This window comes from Nerophis lumbriciformis, linkage group LG01 (genome assembly GCF_033978685.3).
Source record: "Nerophis lumbriciformis linkage group LG01, RoL_Nlum_v2.1, whole genome shotgun sequence".
Lineage (NCBI taxonomy): Eukaryota > Metazoa > Chordata > Actinopteri > Syngnathiformes > Syngnathidae > Nerophis > Nerophis lumbriciformis.
Window position 1 is genome coordinate 73,369,853 of NC_084548.2, and position 22,158 is coordinate 73,392,010.

General features: G+C 28.0%; 1 protein-coding gene across 8 annotated transcripts in view; it reads right to left on the minus strand.

Moving 5' to 3' along the window:
- Positions 1 to 882: 882 nt before the first annotated feature.
- rapgef3 (Rap guanine nucleotide exchange factor (GEF) 3) overlaps positions 883 to 22,158 on the minus strand; it is a 271,955-nt gene continuing 250,679 nt past the window's right edge. For all 8 annotated transcript variants that reach the window (XM_061925660.2, XM_061925640.2, XM_061925650.2 and 5 more), the window contains 2 exons: positions 12,838 to 12,909; positions 883 to 2,425 (listed from right to left, as the gene is read on the minus strand). In XM_061925660.2, the coding sequence (XP_061781644.1) occupies positions 2,307 to 2,425; positions 12,838 to 12,909 (191 nt within the window). In that variant the 3' untranslated portion in view covers positions 883 to 2,306. The remainder of the gene's footprint in view (positions 2,426 to 12,837; positions 12,910 to 22,158) is intronic.

Sequence of the window (22,158 nt, forward strand, 5' to 3'; positions counted from 1 at the left end):
AAGTGTGTGTACACATTTGAAGTGATCCCCCTCTGGCTAACATATGAAATAACAAGTGTGTGTACAAATTATAAGTGCTCCCCTTCTGGTCAACATATGAAATAACAAATGTGTGTACGCATTTGAAGTGCTCCCCTTCTGGTCAACATATGAAATAACAAGTGTGTGTACAAATTATAAGTGCTCCCCTTCTGGTCAACATATGAAATAAGTGTGTGTACACATTTGAAGTGCTCCCCCTCTGGTCAGCATATGAAATAACAAGTGTGTGTACACATTTGAAGTGATCCCCCTCTGGTCAACATATGAAATAACAAGTGTGTGTACACATTTGAAGTGCACCCTCTGGTCGTCAACATATGAAATAACAAGTGAGTGTAAAAATTTGAAGTGATCCCCCTCTGGTCAACATATGAAATAACAAATGTGTGTACGCATTTGAAGTGCTCCCCTTCTGGTCAACATATGAAATAACAAGTGCATGTATAAATTTGAAGTGCTCCCCCTCTGGCTAACATATGAAATAACAAGTGTCTGTACACATTTGAAGTGATCCCCCTCGGGCTAACATATGAAATAACAAGTGCGTGTACAAATTTGAAGTGCTCCCCCTCTGGCCAACATATGAAATAACAAGTGTGTGTACACATTTGAAGTGATCCCCCTCTGGTCAACATATGAAATAACAAGTGAGTGTAAAAATTTGAAGTGATCCCCCTCTGGTCAACATATGAAATAACAAATGTGTGTACGCATTTGAAGTGCTCCCCTTCTGGTCAACATATGAAATAACAAGTGTGTGTACAAACTATAAGTGCTCCCCTTCTGATCAACATATGAAATAAGTGTGTACACATTTGAAGTGCTCCCCCAATGGTCAACATATGAAATAACAAATGTGTGTACACATTTGAAGTGCTCCCCTTCTGGTCAACATATGAAATAACAGGTGTGTGTACAAATTATAAGTGCTCCCCTTCTGGTCAACATATGAAATAAGTGTGTGTACACATTTGAAGTGCTCCCCCTCTGGTCAACATATGAAATAAATGTATGTACGCATTTGAAGTGCTTCCCCTCTGGTCAACATATGAAATAACAAGTGTGTGTACAAACTATAAGTGCTCCCCTTCTGGTCAACATATGAAATAACAAGTGTGTGTACACATTTGAAGTGATCCCCCTCTGGCTAACATATGAAATAACAAGTGTGTGTACACATTTGAAGTGCACCCTCTGGTCGTCAACATATGAAATAACAAGTGCGTGTACAAATTTGAAGTGCTCCCCCTCTGGTCAACATATGAAATAACAAGTGTGTGTACAAATTATAAGTGCTCCCCCAGTGGCCAACATATGAAATAACAAGTGTGTGTACACATTTGAAGTGATCCCCCTCTGGCTAACATATGAAATAACAAGTGTGTGTACACATTTGAAGTGCTCCCCTTCTGGTCAACATATGAAATAACAAGTGTGTGTACAAATTATAAGTGCTCCCCTTCTGGTCAACATATGAAATAACAAGTGTGTGTACACATTTGAAGTGCTCCCCCTCTGGTCAACATATGAAATAACAAATGTATGTACGCATTTGAAGTGCTCCCCTTCTGGTCAACATATGAAATAACAAGTGTGTGTACAAATTATAAGTGCTCCCCTTCTGGTCAACATATGAAATAAGTGTGTGTACAAAATTGAAGTGCTCCCTCTCTGGCCAACATATGAAATAAGTGTGTGTAAAAATTTTAAGTGCACCCTCTGGTCGTCAACATATGAAATAACAAGTGTGTGTACACATTTGAAGTGCTCCCCCTTTGGCCAACATATGAAATAACAAGTGTGTGTAAAAAATGTAAGTGCTCCCCCCTCTGGCCAACGTATGAAATAACAACTGTGTGTACACATTTGAAGTGCTCCCCCTTTGGCCAACATATGAAATAACAAGTGTGCGTAAGAATTTGAAGTGCACCCCCTTGGGCCAAAATTGATGAAAAAAATAATTAAAAAAATATGTATACAGAGACATACTGTAATAATTAATAATGAAGATTAAAAACCAATTACAAACAAAAATAAAATAAAATAAAATAAATTAACCTAAAGCTTTTTTATATGTGCATAGTATGTATATATTATTAATGTTGTAAATACAAATCTTTATACATCCAGAAAGGGTGGTGCTAAAAAGGTCTCAAGAAGGTAACAAATACAAGAACGTGTGTGTGTGTCAAAATCCTGTCGGTTTGAGTCCCGTCAGTGCGTCGTCACGGCAACCAAGCCCCCGTGACGCCGTCAGACCGCCGCTAGCTTTCCAAGGTCCTCGATAGCTGCGTTAGCTTGCGCTGGTTGTCAATCACCCTCAGGTGCTGAACGTAAAGGCGGGTGTTGCCGGGGCTCCTCTGAGGAAGGGCGTGGTCCGAGTCTGAAAAAAGATCATCCGTAAAAATTAATATTTTTAATATTTATGCTTTCAAAATCAACATTGAAGATTTTGCTGAATTTTTCCTGTAATATGCATGCCAGACCACAAGGTGGCGATGTCACTTTATTTTAAGATTACACTACTCAAGGTCCCAGAGGAGAATTTGCTTTAATTTTGTAAACATTTATGTACATTTATTTATTTACTTATTTATTTTATTTTATTTATTTTTTTAATACACTGTAGCAATTTGAGGTTGTTTGCTTTTTACAAATAAAATCTATTATTATTATTGTTATTATTATTATTATTATTATTATTATAATGAAATGTTGGAATTATAGTGTAAAAATAGATAATAGTACAATTTAGAAATAACTTACAATAATTAATATAATGAGAAAATAGTGAAAACTTAAATTATTACTTTTGTTTTTTTTCCCCAAAATTACAAAAAATATATGAGAAAGATTTTTGATGACGGGACAAAAATTACAGTACAATTTTTTACAAAAATACAAGAAAAAATAAATATGTATATATATACTATTAAAGAGAAAAAATATAATTATGACGTATTTTCATAAATCAATATATATTTCTTATCTCTATTAATTACATATAATTTATGCTATTATATTTTCATTATTTTTTGGTGGATGAGGTTGATAATAAACACAAAAATAGCAAACATTAAAATCCACTATGTTTACATATAACATTTAAATATATATTATGTTATAACGTCAAAATCCAACATATTTAAACATAACTGTACACTTTTTTACTGTATATTTTCATATTTCAGAGTAGTAACAATAAAATCCCATATTTAAAAAAAAATAACACTGAAAATCCTGATGCTGTGTACATTTATTTATTTACTTATTTATTTTTATTTTATTTATTTATTTAATACACTGCAGCACTTTGAGGTTGTTTGCTCAATGTAAAATGCTTTTTACAAATAAAATCTATTATTATTATTGTTATTATTATTATTATTATTATTATTATAATGAAATGATGGAATTATAGTGTAAAAATAGATAATAGTACAATTTAGAAATAACTTACAATAATTAAAATAATGAGAAAATAGTGAAAACTTTCATTATTGCTTTTGTTTTTTTCCCCCCAAAATTACAAAAAATATATGAGAAAGATTTTTGATGAAAAATGGGTAAAGGGGACAAAAATTACAGTACAATTTTTACAAAAATACAAGAAAAAATAAATATGTGTATATAATATTAAAGAGAAAAATATAATTATGACGTATTTTCATAAATCAATATATATTTATTATCACTATTAATTACATGTAATTTATGCTATTATATTTTCAATATTTTTTGGTGGATGAGGTTGATAATAAACACAAAAATAGCAAACATTAAAATCCACTATGTTTACATATAACATTTAAATATATATTATGTTATAACGTCAAAATCCAACATATTTAAACATAACTGTACACTTTTTTACTGTATATTTTCATATTTCAGAGTAGTAACAATAAAATCCCATATTTTAAAAAAATAACACTGAAAATCCTGATGCTGTGTACATTTATTTATTTACTTATTTATTTTTATTTTATTTATTTATTTAATACACTGCAGCAATTTGAGGTTGTTTGCTCAATGTAAAATGCTTTTTACAAATAAAATCTATTATTATTATTGTTATTATTATTATTATTATTATTATTATAATTATAATGAAATGATGGAATTATAGTGTAAAAATAGATAATAGTACAATTTAGAAATAACCTACAATAGTTAAAATAATGAGAAAATAGTGAAAACTTTAATTATTGCTTTTGTTTTTTGCCCCCCAAAATTACAAAAAATATATTAGAAAGATTTTTGATGAGAAATGGGTAATGGGACAAAAATTACAGTACAATTTTTTACAAAAATACAAGAAAAAATAAATATGTATATATATACTATTAAAGAGAAAAAATATAATTATGACGTATTTTCATAAATCAATATATATTTCTTATCACTATTAATTACATATAATTTATGCTATTATATTTTCAATATTTTTTGGTGGATGAGGTTGATAATAAACACAAAAATAGCAAACATTAAAATCCACTATGTTTACATATAACATTTAAATATATATTATGTTATAACGTCAAAATCCAACATATTTAAACACAACTGTACACTTTTTTACTGTATATTTTCATATTTCAGAGTAGTAACAATAAAATCCCATATTTTAAAAAAATAACACTGAAAATCCTGATGCTGTGTACATTTATTTATTTACTTATTTATTTTTATTTTATTTATTTATTTAATACACTGCAGCAATTTGAGGTTGTTTGCTCAATGTAAAATGCTTTTTACAAATAAAATCTATTATTATTATTGTTATTATTATTATTATTATTATTATTATTATAATTATAATGAAATGATGGAATTATAGTGTAAAAATAGATAATAGTACAATTTAGAAATAACCTACAATAGTTAAAATAATGAGAAAATAGTGAAAACTTTAATTATTGCTTTTGTTTTTCCCCCCCAAAAGTACAAAAAAATATATTAGAAAGATTTTTGATGAGAAATGGGTAACGGGACAAAAATTACAGTACAATTTTTACAAAAATACAAGAAAAAATAAATATGTGTATATAATATTAAAGAGAAAAATATAATTATGACGTATTTTCATAAATCAATATATATTTATTATCACTATTAATTACATGTAATTTATGCTATTATATTTTCAATATTTTTTGGTGGATGAGGTTGATAATAAACACAAAAATAGCAAACATTAAAATCCACTATGTTTACATATAACATTTAAATATATATTATGTTATAACGTCAAAATCCAACATATTTAAACATAACTGTACACTTTTTTACTGTATATTTTCATATTTCAGAGTAGTAACAATAAAATCCCATATTTTAAAAAAATAACACTGAAAATCCTGATGCTGTGTACATTTATTTATTTACTTATTTATTTTTATTTTATTTATTTATTTAATACACTGCAGCAATTTGAGGTTGTTTGCTCAATGTAAAATGCTTTTTACAAATAAAATCTATTATTATTATTGTTATTATTATTATTATTATTATTATTATAATTATAATGAAATGATGGAATTATAGTGTAAAAATAGATAATAGTACAATTTAGAAATAACCTACAATAGTTAAAATAATGAGAAAATAGTGAAAACTTTAATTATTGCTTTTGTTTTTTTCCCCCCAAAATTACAAAAAATATATTAGAAAGATTTTTGATGAGAAATGGGTAATGGGACAAAAATTACAGTACAATTTTTTACAAAAATACAAGAAAAAATAAATATGTATATATATACTATTAAAGAGAAAAATATAATTATGACGTATTTTCATAAATCAATATATATTTATTATCACTATTAATTACATGTAATTTATGCTATTATATTTTCAATATTTTTTGGTGGATGAGGTTGATAATAAACACAAAAATAGCAAACATTAAAATCCACTATGTTTACATATAACATTTAAATATATATTATGTTATAACGTCAAAATCCAACATATTTAAACATAACTGTACACTTTTTTACTGTATATTTTCATATTTCAGAGTAGTAACAATAAAATCCCATATTTTAAAAAAATAACACTGAAAATCCTGATGCTGTGTACATTTATTTATTTACTTATTTATTTTTATTTTATTTATTTATTTAATACACTGCAGCAATTTGAGGTTGTTTGCTCAATATAAAATGCTTTTTACAAATAAAATCTATTTTTATTATTGTTATTATTATTATTATTATTATTATTATTATTATTATAATTATAATGAAATTATGGAATTATAGTGTAAAAATAGATAATAGTACAATTTAGAAATAACCTACAATAATTAAAATAATGAGAAAATAGTGAAAACTTAAATTATTGCTTCCCCCCCCCCCCCCCCCCCAAAGTACAAAAAAATATATTAGAAAGATTTTTGATGAGAAATGGGTAACGGGACAAAAATTACAGTACAATTTTTACAAAAATACAAGAAAAAATAAATATGTGTATATAATATTAAAGAGAAAAATATAATTATGACGTATTTTCATGAATCAATATATATTTATTATCACTATTAATTACATATAATTTATGCTATTATATTTTCAATATTTTTTGGTGGATGAGGTTGATAATAAACACAAAAATAGCAAACATTAAAACCCACTATGTTTACATATAACATTTAAATATATATTATGTTATAACGTCAAAATCCAACATATTTAAACATAACTGTATACTTTTTTACTGTATATTTTCATATTTCAGAGTAGTAACAATAAAATCCCATATTTTAAAAAAATAACACTGAAAATTCTGATGCTGTGTACATTTATTTATTTACTTATTTATTTTTATTTTATTTATTTATTTAATACACTGCAGCAATTTGAGGTTGTTTGCTCAATGTAAAATGCTTTTTACAAATAAAATCTATTATTATTATTGTTATTATTATTATTATTATTATTATTATTATTATTATAATGAAATGATGGAATTATAGTGTAAAAATAGATAATAGTACAATTTAGAAATAACTTACAATAATTAAAATAATGAGAAAATAGCGAAAACTTTAATTATTGCTTTTGTTTTTTTCCCCCCAAAATTACAAAAAATATATGAGAAAGATTTTTGATGAAAAATGGGTAAAGGGGACAAAAATTACAGTACAATTTTTACAAAAATACAAGAAAAAATAAATATGTATATATATACTATTAAAGAGAAAAAATATAATTATGACGTATTTTCATAAATCAATATATATTTCTTATCTCTATTAATTACATATAATTTATGCTATTATATTTTCAATATTTTTTGGTGGATGAGGTTGATAATAAACACAAAAATAGCAAACATTAAAATCCACTATGTTTACATATAACATTTAAATATATATTATGTTATAACGTCAAAATCCAACATATTTAAACATAACTGTACACTTTTTTACTGTATATTTTCATATTTCAGAGTAGTAAAAATAAAATCCCATATTTAAAAAAAATAACACTGAAAATCCTGATGCTGTGTGCATTTATTTATTTACTTATTTATTTTTATTTTATTTATTTATTTAATACACTGCAGCAATTTGAGGTTGTTTGCTCAATGTAAAATGCTTTTTACAAATAAAATCTATTTTTTATTATTGTTATTATTATTATTATTATTATTATTATAATGAAATGTTGGAATTATAGTGTAAAAATAGATAATAGTACAATTTAGAAATAACCTACAATAATTAAAATAATGAGAAAATAGTGAAAACTTTAATTATTACTTTTGTTTTTTGCCCCCCAAAATTACAAAAAATATATGAGAAAGATTTTTGATGAAAAATGGGTAAAGGGGACAAAAATTACAGTACAATTTTTACAAAAATACAAGAAAAAATAAATATGTATATATATAATATTAAAGAGAAAAAATATAATTATGACGTATTTTCATAAATCTATATATATTTCTTATCACTCATAATTAATATGTAATTTATGCTATTGTATTTTCAATATTTTTTGGTGGTTGAGGTTGATAATAAACACAAAAATAGTAAACATTAAAATCCACTATGTTTACATATAACATTTAAATATATATTATGTTATAACGTCAAAATCCAACATATTTAAACATACCTGTATACATTTTTACTGTATATTTTCATATTTCATAGTAACAATAAAATCCCATATTTTTAAAAAATAACACTGAAAATCCTGATGCTGTATATTTTTATATTAAGTAATAACAATAACATCCTATATTTTTAAATATAAGGCGGAAAATCACGAAGCTGTATATTTTGACATTATAATAACATTAAAATCCAACATAATTATAACATACTGAACATCATGATGCCGTATATTTTTATATTATAATATCATTACAATCTAACATATTTAAATATAACTCTAAAATTCATGATGCTGTATATTTTTATACTACAAAGTAATAACAATAAAATCCTATATTTTTAAATATAGTGCTGAAAATCCTGATGCCGTATATTTTTACATTATAATAACATTAAAATCCAACATAAAATATAAGGCTGAAAATCATTATGCCGTATATTTTTATGTTGTAATATCATTAAAATCCAACATATTTAAATATAGCTCTAAAATTCATGATGCTGTATATTTTTATCCTACAAAGTAATAACAATAAAATTCTATATTTTTAAATATGGTGCTGAAAATCATGATGTCGTATATTTTTACATCATTTTAACATTAAAGTCCAATATAAATATAAGGCTGAAAATCATGAAGCTGTATATTTTGACAGTATAATAACATTAAAATCCAACATAAATATAACATACTGAACATCATGATGCCGTATATTTTTACATTATTATATCATAACAATCCAACATATTTAAATAATATAACAATCCAACGTATTTAAATATAACTCTAAAATTCATGATGCTGTATATTTTTATACTATAAAGTAATTATAAAATCCTATATTTTTAAATATAGTGCTGAAAATCACGATGCCGTATATTTTTACATTATAATAACATTAAAATCCAACATAAATATAAGGCTGAAAAATCATGATGCAGTATATTATTACATTATAATATCATAACAATCCAACATATTTAAATACAACTCTAAAATTCATGATGCTGTATATTTTTATACTATAAAGTAATTATAAAATCCTATATTTTTAAATATAGTGCTGAAAATCACGATGCCGTATATTTTTACATTATAATAACATTAAAATCCAACATAAATATAAGGTTGAAAAATCATGATGCAGTATATTATTACATTATAATATCATAACAATCCAACATATTTAAATAATATCATAACAATCCAACATATTTAAATACAACTCTAAAATTCATGATGCTGTATATTTTTATACTATAAAGTAATAACAATAAAATCCTATATTTTTAAATATAGTGCTGAAAATCATGATGCTGTATATTTTGACATTATAATAACAGTAAAATCCAACATAAATATAACATACTGAACATCATGATGCTGTATATTTTTATATTATAATATCATTAATCCAACATATTTAAATATAACTCTAAAATTCATGATGCTGTATATTTTTATACTATAAAGTAATAACAATAAAATCCTATATTTTTAAATATAGTGCTGAAAATCATGAAGCTGTATATTTTTACATTTTAATAACATTAAAATCCAACATAAATATAACATACGGTACATCATGATGCCGTATATTTTTACATTTTAATAATATTACAATCCAACATATTTAAATATAACTCTAAAATTCATGATGCTGTATATTTTTATACTACAAAGTAACAACAATAAAATCCTATAATTTTAAATATAGTGCTGAAAATCACGATGCCGTATATTTTTACATTATTTTAACATTAAAGTCCAATATAAATATAAGGCTAAAAAATCATGACGCCGTATATTTTGACATTATAATATCATTACAATCCAACATATTTAAATATAACTCTAAAATTCATGATGCTGTATATTTTTATACTACAAAGTAATAATAAACCCTATATTTTTTAAATATAGTGCTGAAAATTATCATGCTGTATATTTTTACATTATTTTAACATTAAAGTCCAATATAGACTTAGACTTCCTTTTTATTGTCATTCAAATTTGAACTTTACAGCACAGATAAGAACGACATTTCGTTACATAAAAAAGCAATAAGGTGCATATATAAATAAATAAATAAATATAAATAAATAAATAAATAGATTACTGTACAGATAAATATATTGCACTTTTTCACATGCGTCCACGTTTATGGATGTATGTTATATTGTCTTTTTTATTCCAGCGAGTTATATAATTATAAGGCTGAAAATCATGAAGCTGTATATTTTGACAGTATAATAACATTAAAATCCAACATAAATATAACATACTGAACATCATGATGCCGTATATTTTTACATTTTAATAATATTACAATCCAACATATTTAAATATAACTCTAAAATTCATGATGCTGTATATTTTTATACGACAAAGTAATAACAATAAAATCCTATATTTTTAAATATAGTGCTGAAAATCCTGATGCCGTATATTTTTACATTATTTTAACATTAAAGTCCAATATAAATATAAGGCTAAAAAATCATGAAGCTGTATATTTTGACATTATAATAACATTACAATCCAACATAAATATAACATACTGAACATCATGATGCTGTATATTTTTATATTATAATATAACAATCCAACATATTTAAATATAACTCAAAAATTAATGATGCTGTATATTTTTATACTATAAAGTAATAACAATAAAATCCTATATTTTTAAATATAGTGCTGAAAATCACGATGCCGTATATTTTTACATTATAATAACATTAAAATCCAACATATTTAAATAATATCATAACAATCCAACATATTTAAATACAACTCTAAAATTCATGATGCTGTATATTTTTATACTATAAAGTAATAACAATAAAATCCTATATTTTTAAATATAGTGCTGAAAATCATGAAGCTGTATATTTTGACATTATAATAACATTAAAATCCAACATAAATATAACATACTGTACATCATGATGCCGTATATTTTTACATTTTAATAATATTACAATCCAACATATTTAAATATAACTCTAAAATTCATGATGCTGTATATTTTTGTACTACAAAGTAATAACAATAAAATCCTATATTTTTAAATATAAGGCTGAAAATCATGATGTCGTATATTTTTACATTATTTTAACATTAAAGTCCAATATAAATATAGTGCTGAAAATCATGAAGCTGTATATTTTGACATTATAATAACAGTAAAATCCAACATAAATATAACATACTGAACATCATGATGCCGTATATTTTTACATTATTATATCATAACAATCCAACATATTTAAATAATATCATAACATTCCAACATATTTAAATATAACTCTAAAATTCATGATGCTGTATATTTTTATACTATAAAGTAATAATAAAATCCTATATTTTTAAATATAGTGCTGAAAATCATGATGCTGTATATTTTTACATTATAATAACATTAAAATCCAACATAAATATAAGGCTGAAAAATCATGATGCAGTATATTATTACATTATAATATCATAACAATCCAACATATTTAAATACAACTCTAAAATTCATGATGCTGTATATTTTTATACTATAAAGTAATAACAATAAAATCCTATATTTTTAAATATGGTGCTGAAAATCATGACGCCGTATATTTTTTTAAATATTATTTTAACATTAAAGTCCAATATAAATATAAGGCTAAAAAATCATGAAGCTGTATATTTTGACATTATAATAACAGTAAAATCCAACATAAATATAACATACTGAACATCATGATGCTGTATATTTTTACATTATAATATCATAATCCAACATATTTAAATATAACTCTAAAATTCATGATGCTGTATATTTTTATACTATAAAGTAATAATAAAATCCTATATTTTTAAATATAGTGCTGAAAATCATGAAGCTGTATATTTTTACATTATAATAACATTAAAATCCAACATAAATATAAGGCTGAAAAATCATGATGCAGTATATTATTACATTATAATATCATAACAATCCAACATATTTAAATACAACTCTAAAATTCATGATGCTGTATATTTTTATACTATAAAGTAATAACAATAAAATCCTATATTTTTAAATATAGTGCTGAAAATGATGAAGCTGTATATTTTTACATTATAATAACATTAAAATCCAACATAAATATAACATATTGAACATCATGATGCCGTATATTTTTACATTTTAATAATATTACAATCCAACATATTTAAATATAACTCTAAAATTCATGATGCTGTATATTTTTGTACTATAAAGTAATGATAAAATAATCCTATATTTTTAAATATAGCGCTGAAAATCATGATGCCGTATATTTTACATTATTTTAACATTAAAGTCCAATATAAATATAAGGCTAAAAAAATCATAAAGCTGTATATATCATATCTAAATATAACATACTTAAAATCAAGATTTTAATAACATTACAATCCCACATATTCAAATATAAGGCTAAAAATCATGTATATTATATATTTTTTATTTTATCAGTTTAATCTATATTTTTATTGCAAGTATTACATATTATATCAGAAATATGACAAAGTTAACTGAATAAAAAAACACACTATTGTGTGTGAGAAAACGGCTTAAAAAAGCCAAAATGGCTGAAAATTCCACAAAAAGTCAATTTAGACATGAAATATGTTTTTGTTTAGGAGTGCTCACACGTGGAAAGGCGAGCAGCAGAACCTTCTAGAAACATTCTGTCAGCGAGACTTCTCTGCGGTGATGACGGCACTGCAGACAAATCAGAGTTTATAGTCAATATCATTTCATTTACTCTTCAATATACTCATAATGTTGCAAAATAGCAATAATAATGTCATCATTCAAATGTTTTATTGTGTGAATGCTCCAAATCTACATATTTTGGCGCAAATTAAAAAAATTCCCAGATTTCCGGGAAATTTTTCCCATTTAAAATGAATTGGCCATTTTTCAAACTTCCACCATTTCCACATTTTTCAACCGATTCAACTCATTCCAAACATTCAAAGCCGCATTTTTCCAAGTTAAAAAAAATTCCAGGAATTACCGTTTTTTTCCCAAACCGTTTTTTCACCCTTTTCACTAATCCGTCCACATTTTTCAACCCACTTCAAATCATTCCTCTTAATAAGGACAAAAAAGTTGTTTTTTGAACTGGAAAAATTCCCGGTTTCCAGGAATTCCTTCATACCATTTCTCAATTAAAAATGTTATGACTTCAACATTTCTCGAACAATTTGGAAAAATTCCAACACCAACCATTTCAACTCATTTAGAACATTCAAAAAAAAAATTTACCATTTAAAAAAAAATTCCCGCTTTTCCCAAATTTTCATAAAATTCCCATTGAAAACATTTGTTAAAAGTTCCACAATTCCCACATTTTTTATTCGATTCAAACTGTTCCAACTTCAAACTGTTCAGCCTATTTTCCCTTGACAAATTCCAAAAATTCCCAGATTTCCGGGACATTTTTCCCATTTAAAATGAATTGGCCATTTTTCAAACTTCCACCATTTCCACATTTTTCAACCCATTCCACTCATCCTGGACATTCAAACTCTCATTTTTCCAAGTTCAAAAAAATTCCAGGAATTCCCGTTTTTTTCAAACCCTTTTTTCACTACTCCGTCCACATTTTTCAACCCACTTCAAATCATTCCTCTTAAACAGGAAAAAATAGTTGTTTTTTGAACTGGGAAAATTCCCGGTTTCCAGGAATTCCGTCATACCATTTCTCAATTAAAAATTTTACTACTTCAACATTTCTCGACCAATTTGGAAAAATTCCAACACGAACCATTTCAACTCATTTAGAACATTCAATAATTTTTTTAGCATTTTCAAAAAAATTCCCGCTTTTCCCAAATTTCCATAAAATTCCCATTGAAAAGAATAGGACATTTTTTAAAAGTTCCACAATTCCCACATTTTTTATTCGATTCAAACTGTTCCAACTTCAAACTGTTCAGCCTATTTTCCCTTGACAAATTCCAAAAATTCCCAGATTTCCGGGAAATTTTTCCCATTTAAAATGAATTGGCCATTTTTCAAACTTCCACCATTTCCACATTTTTCAACCGATTCAACTCATCCTGGACATTCAAAGTCTAATTTTTACAAGTTTAAAAAAATTCCAGGAATTCCAGGTTTTTTTCCCAAACCCTTTTTTCACCCTTTTCACTAATACGTCCACATTTTTCAACCCACTTCAAATCATTCCTCTTAATCAGGACAAAAAAGTTGTTTTTTGAACTGGAAAAATTCCCGGTTTCCAGGAATTCCTTCATACCATTTCTCAATTAAAAATGTTATGACTTCAACATTTCTCGAACAATTTGGAAAAATTCCAACACCAACCATTTCAACTCATTTAGAACATTCAAAAAAAATTTTTACCATTTAAAAAAAAATTCCCGCTTTTCCCAAATTTCCATGAAATTCCCATTGAAAAGAATAGGACATTTGTTAAAAGTTCCACAATTCCCACATTTTTTATTCGATTCGAACTGTTCCAACTTCAAACTGTTCAGCCTATTTTCCCTTGACAAATTCCAAAAATTCCCAGATTTCCGGGACATTTTTCCCATTTAAAATGAATTGGCCATTTTTCAAATGTCCACCATTTCCACATTTTTCAACCGATTCAACTCATCCTGGACATTCAAACTGTAATTTTTCCAAGCTCCAAAAAATTCCTGGAATTCCCGTTTTTTTCAAACCCTTTTTTCACTACTCCGTGCACTTTTTTCAACCCACTTCAACCGTCAAATCATTCCTCTTAATAAGGACAAAAAAGTTGTTTTTTGAATTGGGAAAATTCCCAGTTTCCAGGAATTCCTTCAAACCATTTCTCAATTAAAAATGTTACTACTTCAACATTTCTCGACCAATTTGGAAAAATTCCAACACCAACCATTTAGAACATTCAATAATTTTTTTTACCATTTAAAAAAAAATTCCCGCTTTTCCCAAATTTCCATGAAATTCCCATTGAAAAGAATAGGACATTTTTCCAAGTTGCACAATTCCCACATTTTTCTACCGCGTTCCAACTTCAAACTGTGCAGCCTATTCAGGAATCGCGGGCTTTCCCTTAACAAATTCCCCAAATTCCCAGATTTCCGGGACATTTTTCCCATTTAAAATGAATTGGCCATTGTTCAAACTTCCACCATTTCCACATTTTTCAACCGATTCCACTCATCCTGGACATTCAAAGTCTCATTTTTCCAAGTTAAAAAAAAATTCCAGGAATTCCTGTTTTTTCAAACCTTTTTTTCACCCTTTTTTCACTACTCCGTCCACATTTTTCAACCCACTTCAACCGTCAAGTCATTCCTCTTAATAAGGACAAAAAAGTTGTTTTTCAAACTGGGAAAATTCCCAGTTTCCAGGAACTCCGTCATACCATTTCTCAATTAAAAATGTTACTACTTCAACATTTCCCGACCAATTTGAAAAATTCCAACACCAATCAATTCAACTCATTTAGAACATTCTTTTTTTTTTTTTAGCATTTTCAAAAATATTCCTGCTTTTTCCAAATTTCCATGAAATTCCCATTGAAAAGAATAGGACATTTTTCAAAGTTCCACAACTCCCACATTTTTTATCCAATTCAAACTATTCCAACTTCAAACTGTTCAGCCAATTCAGGAATCGCGGGCTTTCCCTTGACAAATTCCAAAAATTCCCAGATTTCCGGGAAATTGTTCCCATTTAAAATGAATTGGCCATTTTTCAAACTTCCACAATTTCCAAATTTTTCAACCGATTCCACTCATCCTGGACATTCAAAGTCTAATTTTTCCAAGTTCAAAAAAAATTCCAGGAATTCCTGTTTTTCCAAACCCTTTTTTCACTAGTCCGTCCACATTTTTCAACCCACTTCAAATCATTCCTCTTAATCAGGAAAAAAAAGTTGTTTTTTGAACTGGGAAAATTCTCCGGTTTCCAGGAATTCCGTCATACCATTTCTCAATTAAAAATGTTACTACTTCAACATTTCTCGACCAATTTGGAAAAATTCCAACACCAACCATTTCAACTCATTTAGAACATTCAATAATTTTTTTAGCATTTTCAAAAATTCCCGCTTTTCCCAAATTTCCATAAAATTCCCATTGAAAAGAATAGGACATTTTTTAAAAGTTCCACAATTCCCACATTTTTTATTCGATTCAAACTGTTCCAACTTCAAACTGTTCAGCCTATTTTCCCTTGACAAATTCCAAACATTCCCAGATTTCCGGGACATTTTTCCCATTTAAAATGAATTGGCCATTTTTCAAACTTCCACCATTTCCACATTTTTCAACCCATTCCACTCATCCTGGACATTCAAACTCTCATTTTTCCAAGTTCAAAACAATTCCAGGAATTCCTGTTTTTCCAAACCCTTTTTTCACTACTCCGTCCACATTTTTCAACCCACTTCAAATCATTCCTCTTAATCAGGACAAAAAAGTTGTTTTTTGAACTGGGAAAATTCCCGGTTTCCAGGAATTCCGTCATACCGTTTCTCAATTAAAAATGTTACTACTTCAACATTTCTCGACCAATTTGGAAAAATTCCAACACCAACCATTTCAACTCATTTAGAACATTCAATATTTTTTTTTGCATTTTCAAAAAAATTCCCGCTTTTCCCAAATTTCCATAAAATTCCCGTTGAAAAGAATAGGACATTTTTTAAAAGTTCCACAATTCCCACATTTTTTATCCGATTCAAACTGTTCCAACTTCAAACTGTTCAGCCTATTTTCCCTTGACAAATTCCAAAAATTCCCAGATTTCCGGGAAATTTTTCCCATTTAAAATGAATTGGCCATTTTTCAAACTTCCACCATTTCCACATTTTTCAACCCATTCCACTCATCCTGGACATTCAAACTCTCATTTTTCCAAGTTCAAAACAATTCCAGGAATTCCTGTTTTTCCAAACCCTTTTTTCACTACTCCGTCCACATTTTTCAACCCACTTCAAATCATTCCTCTTAATAAGGAAAAAAAAGTTGTTTTTCGAAGTGGGAAAATTCCCGATTTCCAGGAACTCCTTCATACCATTTCTCAATTAAAAATGTTACTACTTCAACATTTCTCGACCAATTTGGAAAAATTCCAACACCAACCATTTCAACTCATTTAGAATATTCAATAATTTTTTTAGCATTTTCAAAAAAATTCCCGCTTTTCCCAAATTTCCATGAAATTCCCATTGAAAAGAATAGGACATTTTTTTAAAGTTCCACAATTCCCACATTTTTTATTCGATTCAAACTGTTCCAACTTCAAACTGTTCAGCCTATTTTCCCTTGACAAATTCCAAACATTCCAAGATTTCCGGGACATTTTTCCCATTTAAAATGAATTGGCCATTTTTCAAACTTCCACCATTTCCACATTTTTCAACCCATTCCACTCATCCTGGACATTCAAACTCTCATTTTTCCAAGTTAAAAAAAACTCCAGGAATTCCTGTTTTTCCAAACCCTTTTTTCACTAGTCCGTCCACATTTTTCAACCCACTTCAAATCATTCCTCTTAATCAGGACAAAAAAGTTGTTTTTTGAACTGGGAAAATTCCCGGTTTCCAGGAATTCCTTCATACCATTTCTCAATTAAAAATGTTACTACATCAACATTTCTCGACCAATTTGGAAAAATTCCAACACCAACCATTTCAACTCATTTAGAACATTCAATAATTTTTTTAGCATTTTCAAAAATTCCCGCTTTTCCCAAATTTCCATAAAATTCCCATTGAAAAGAATAGGACATTTTTTTAAAGTTCCACAATTCCCACATTTTTTATTCGATTCAAACTGTTCCAACTTCAAACTGTTCAACCTATTTTCCCTTGACAAATTCCAAAAATTCCCAGATTTCCGGGACATTTTTCCCATTTAAAATGAATTGGCCATTTTTCAAACTTCCACCATTTCCACATTTTTCAACCCATTCCACTCATCCTGGACATTCAAACTCTCATTTTTCCAAGTTCAAAACAATTCCAGGAATTCCTGTTTTTCCAAACCCTTTTTTCACTACTCCGTCCACATTTTTCAACCCACTTCAAATCATTCCTCTTAATCAGGACAAAAAAGTTGTTTTTTGAACTGGGAAAATTCCCGGTTTCCAGGAATTCCGTCATACCGTTTCTCAATTAAAAATGTTACTACTTCAACATTTCGCGACCAATTTGGAAAAATTCCAACACCAACCATTTCAACTCATTTAGAACATTCAATAATTTTTTTAGCATTTTCAAAAATTCCCGCTTTTCCCAAATTTCCATAAAATTCCCATTGAAAAGAATAGGACATTTTTTAAAAGTTCCACAATTCCCACATTTTTTATTCGATTCAAACTGTTCCAACTTCAAACTGTTCAGCCTATTTTCCCTTGACAAATTCCAAACATTCCCAGATTCCCGGGACATTTTTCCCATTTAAAATGAATTGGCCATTTTTCAAACTTCCACCATTTCCACATTTTTCAACCGATTCAACTCATCCTGGACATTCAAACTCTCATTTTTCCAAGTTCAAAAAAATTCCAGGAATTCCCGTTTTTTTCAAACCCTTTTTTCACTACTCCGTCCACATTTTTCAACCCACTTCAAATCATTCCTCTTAATCAGGACAAAAAAGTTGTTTTTTGAACTGGGAAAATTCCCGGTTTCCAGGAATTCCTTCATACCATTTCTCAATTAAAAACGTTATGACTTCAACATTTCTCGAACAATTTGGAACGATTCCAATACCAACCATTTCAATTCATTTAGAACATTCAAAAAAAATTTTACCATTTAAAAAAAAATTCCCGCTTTTCCCAAATTTCCATGAAATTCCCATTGAAAAGAATAGGAAATGTTTCCAAGTTGCACAATTCCCACATTTTTCAACCTATTCAAAGTGTTCCAACTTCAAACTGTTTAGCCTATTCGGGAATCGCGAGCTTTCCCTTGAAAAATTCCAAAAATTCCCAGATTTTCCGGGAAATTTTTCCCATTTAAAATGAATTGGCCATTTTTCAAATTTCCACCATTTCCACATTTTTCAACCGATTCAACATTCAACATTCAAACTCTCATTTTTCCAAGTTCAAAAAAATTCCAGGAATTCCCGTTTTTTTCAAACCCTTTTTTCACCCTTTTTCACTACTCCGTGCACATTTTTCAACCCACTTCAACCGTTCCACCGTCAAATCATTCCTCTTAATAAGGACAAAAAAGTTGTTTTTCGAACTGGGAAAATTCCCGGTTTCCAGGAACTTCGTAATACCATTTCTCAATTAAAAATGTTACTACGTCAACATTCCTCGACCAATTTGAGAAATTCCAACACCAATCAATTCAACTCATTTAGAACCTTTTTTTTCTTTTTCTTTTTTTTTAGCATTTTCAAAAATATTCCTGCTTTTTCCAAATTTACATGAAATTTCCATTGAAAAGAATAGGACATTTTTCAAAGTTCCACAACTCCCACATTTTTTATCCAATTCAAACTGTTCCAACTTCAAACTGTTCAGCCAATTCAGGAATTGCGGGTTTTCCCTTCCCAAATTCCAAAAATTCCCAGATTTCCGGGACATGTTTCCCATTTAAAATGAATTGGCCATTTTTCAAACTTCCACCATTTCCACATTTTTCAACCGATTCAACTCATCCTGGACATTCAAACTCTCATTTTTCCAAGTTCAAAAAAATTCCAGGAATTCCCGTTTTTTTCAAACCCTTTTTTCACTACTCCGTCCACATTTTTCAACCCACTTCAACCGTCAAATCATTCCTCTTAATAAGGACAAAAAAGTTGTTTTTCGAACTGGGAAAATTCCCGGTTTCCAGGAATTCCGTACTACCATTTCTCAATTAAAAATGTTACTACTTCAACATTTCTTGACCAATTTGAAAAATTCCAACACCAATCAATTCAACTCATTTAAAACAATCTTTTTTTCCTTCTTTTTTTTTTTAGCATTTTCAAAAATATTCCTGCTTTTTCCAAATTTCCATTGAAAAGAATAGGACATTTTTCAAAGTTGCAAAACTCCCACATTTTTTATCCAATTCAAACTGTTCCAACTTCAAACTGTTCAGCCAATTCAGGAATTGCAGGTTTTCCCTTGACAAATTCCCGGGAAATTTTTCCCATTTAAAATGAATTGGCCATTTTTCAAACTTCCACCATTTCCACATTTTTCAACCGATTCCACTAATCCTGGACATTCAAAGTCTCATTTTTCCAAGTTCAAAAAAATTCCAGGAATTCCCGTTTTTTTCAAACCCTTTTTTCACTACTCCGTCCACATTTTTCAACCCACTTCAACCGTCAAATCATTCCTCTTAATAAGGACAAAAAAGTTGTTTTTTGAACTGGGAAAATTCCCGGTCTCCAGGAATTCCGTCATACCATTTCTCAATTAAAAATGTTACTACTTCAACATTTCTCGACCAATTTGAAAAATTCCAACACCAATCAATTCAACTCATTTAGAACAATCTTTTTCTTCTTCTTTTTTTTTTTTTAGCATTTTCAAAAATATTCCTGCTTTTTCCAAATTTTCATGAAATTCCCATTGAAAAGAATAGGACATTTTTCAAAGTTTCACAACTCCCACATTTTTTATCCAATTCAAACTGTTCCAACTTCAAACTGTTCAGCCAATTCAGGAATTGCAGGTTTTTCCTTGACAAATTCCCCAATTTCCCGGGAAATTTTTCCCATTTAAAATGAATTGGCCATTTTTCAAACTTCCACTATTTCCACATTTCTCAACCGATTCCACTCATCCTGGACATTCAAAGTCTCATTTTTCCATGTTCAAAAAAATTCCAGGAATTCCTGTTTTTTCAAACCTTTTTTTCCACCCTTTTTTCACTACTCCGTCCACATTTTTCAACCCACTTCAACCGTCAAATCATTCCTCTTAATAAGGACAAAAAAGTTGTTTTTCGAACTGGGAAAATTCCTGGTTTCCAGGAACTCCGTAATACCATTTCTCAATTAAAAATGTTACTACTTCAACATTTCTCGACCAATTTGAAAAATTCCAACACCAATCAATTCAACTCATTTAGAACATTCAATAATTTTTTTAGCATTTTCAAAAAAATTCCCGCTTTTCCCAAAATTGAAAAGAATAGGACATTTTTTTAAAGTTCCACAATTCCCACATTTTTTATTCGATTCAAACTGTTCCAACTTCAAACTGTTCAGCCTATTTTCCCTTGACAAATTCCAAAAATTCCCAGATTTCCGGGACATGTTTTCCATTTAATATGAATTGGCCATTTTTCAAACTTCCACCATTTCCACATTTTTCAACCGATTCAACTCATCCTGGACATTCAAACTCTCATTTTTCCGAGTTCAAAAAAATTCCAGGAATTCCCGTTTTTTTCAAACCCTTTTTTCACTACTCCGTGCACTTTTTTCAACCCACTTCAACCGTCAAATCATTCCTCTTAATAAGGATAAAAAAGTTGTTTTTCGAACTGGGAAAATTCCCGGTTTCCAGGAATTCCTTCATACCATTTCTCAATTAAAAATGTTACTACTTCAACATTTCTCGACCAATTTGGAAAAATTCCAACACCAACCATTTAGAACATTCAATAATTTGTTTTACCATTTTAAAAAAAAATTCCCGCTTTTCCCAAATTTCCATGAAATTCCCATTGAAAAGAATAGGACATTTTTCCAAGTTGCACAATTCCCACATTTTTCAACCACGTTCCAACTTCAAACTGTTCAGCCTATTTGGGAATCGCAGGCTTTCCCTTGACAAATTCCCCAAATTCCCAGATTTCCAGGACATTTTTCCCATTTAAAATGAATTGGCCATTTTTCAAACTTCCACGATTTCCACATTTTTCAACCGATTCCACTCATCCTGGACATTGAAAGTCTCATTTTTCCAAGTTAAATTTTTTTTCCAGGAATTCCTGTTTTTTCAAACCTTTTTTTCACCCTTTTTTCACTACTCTGTCCA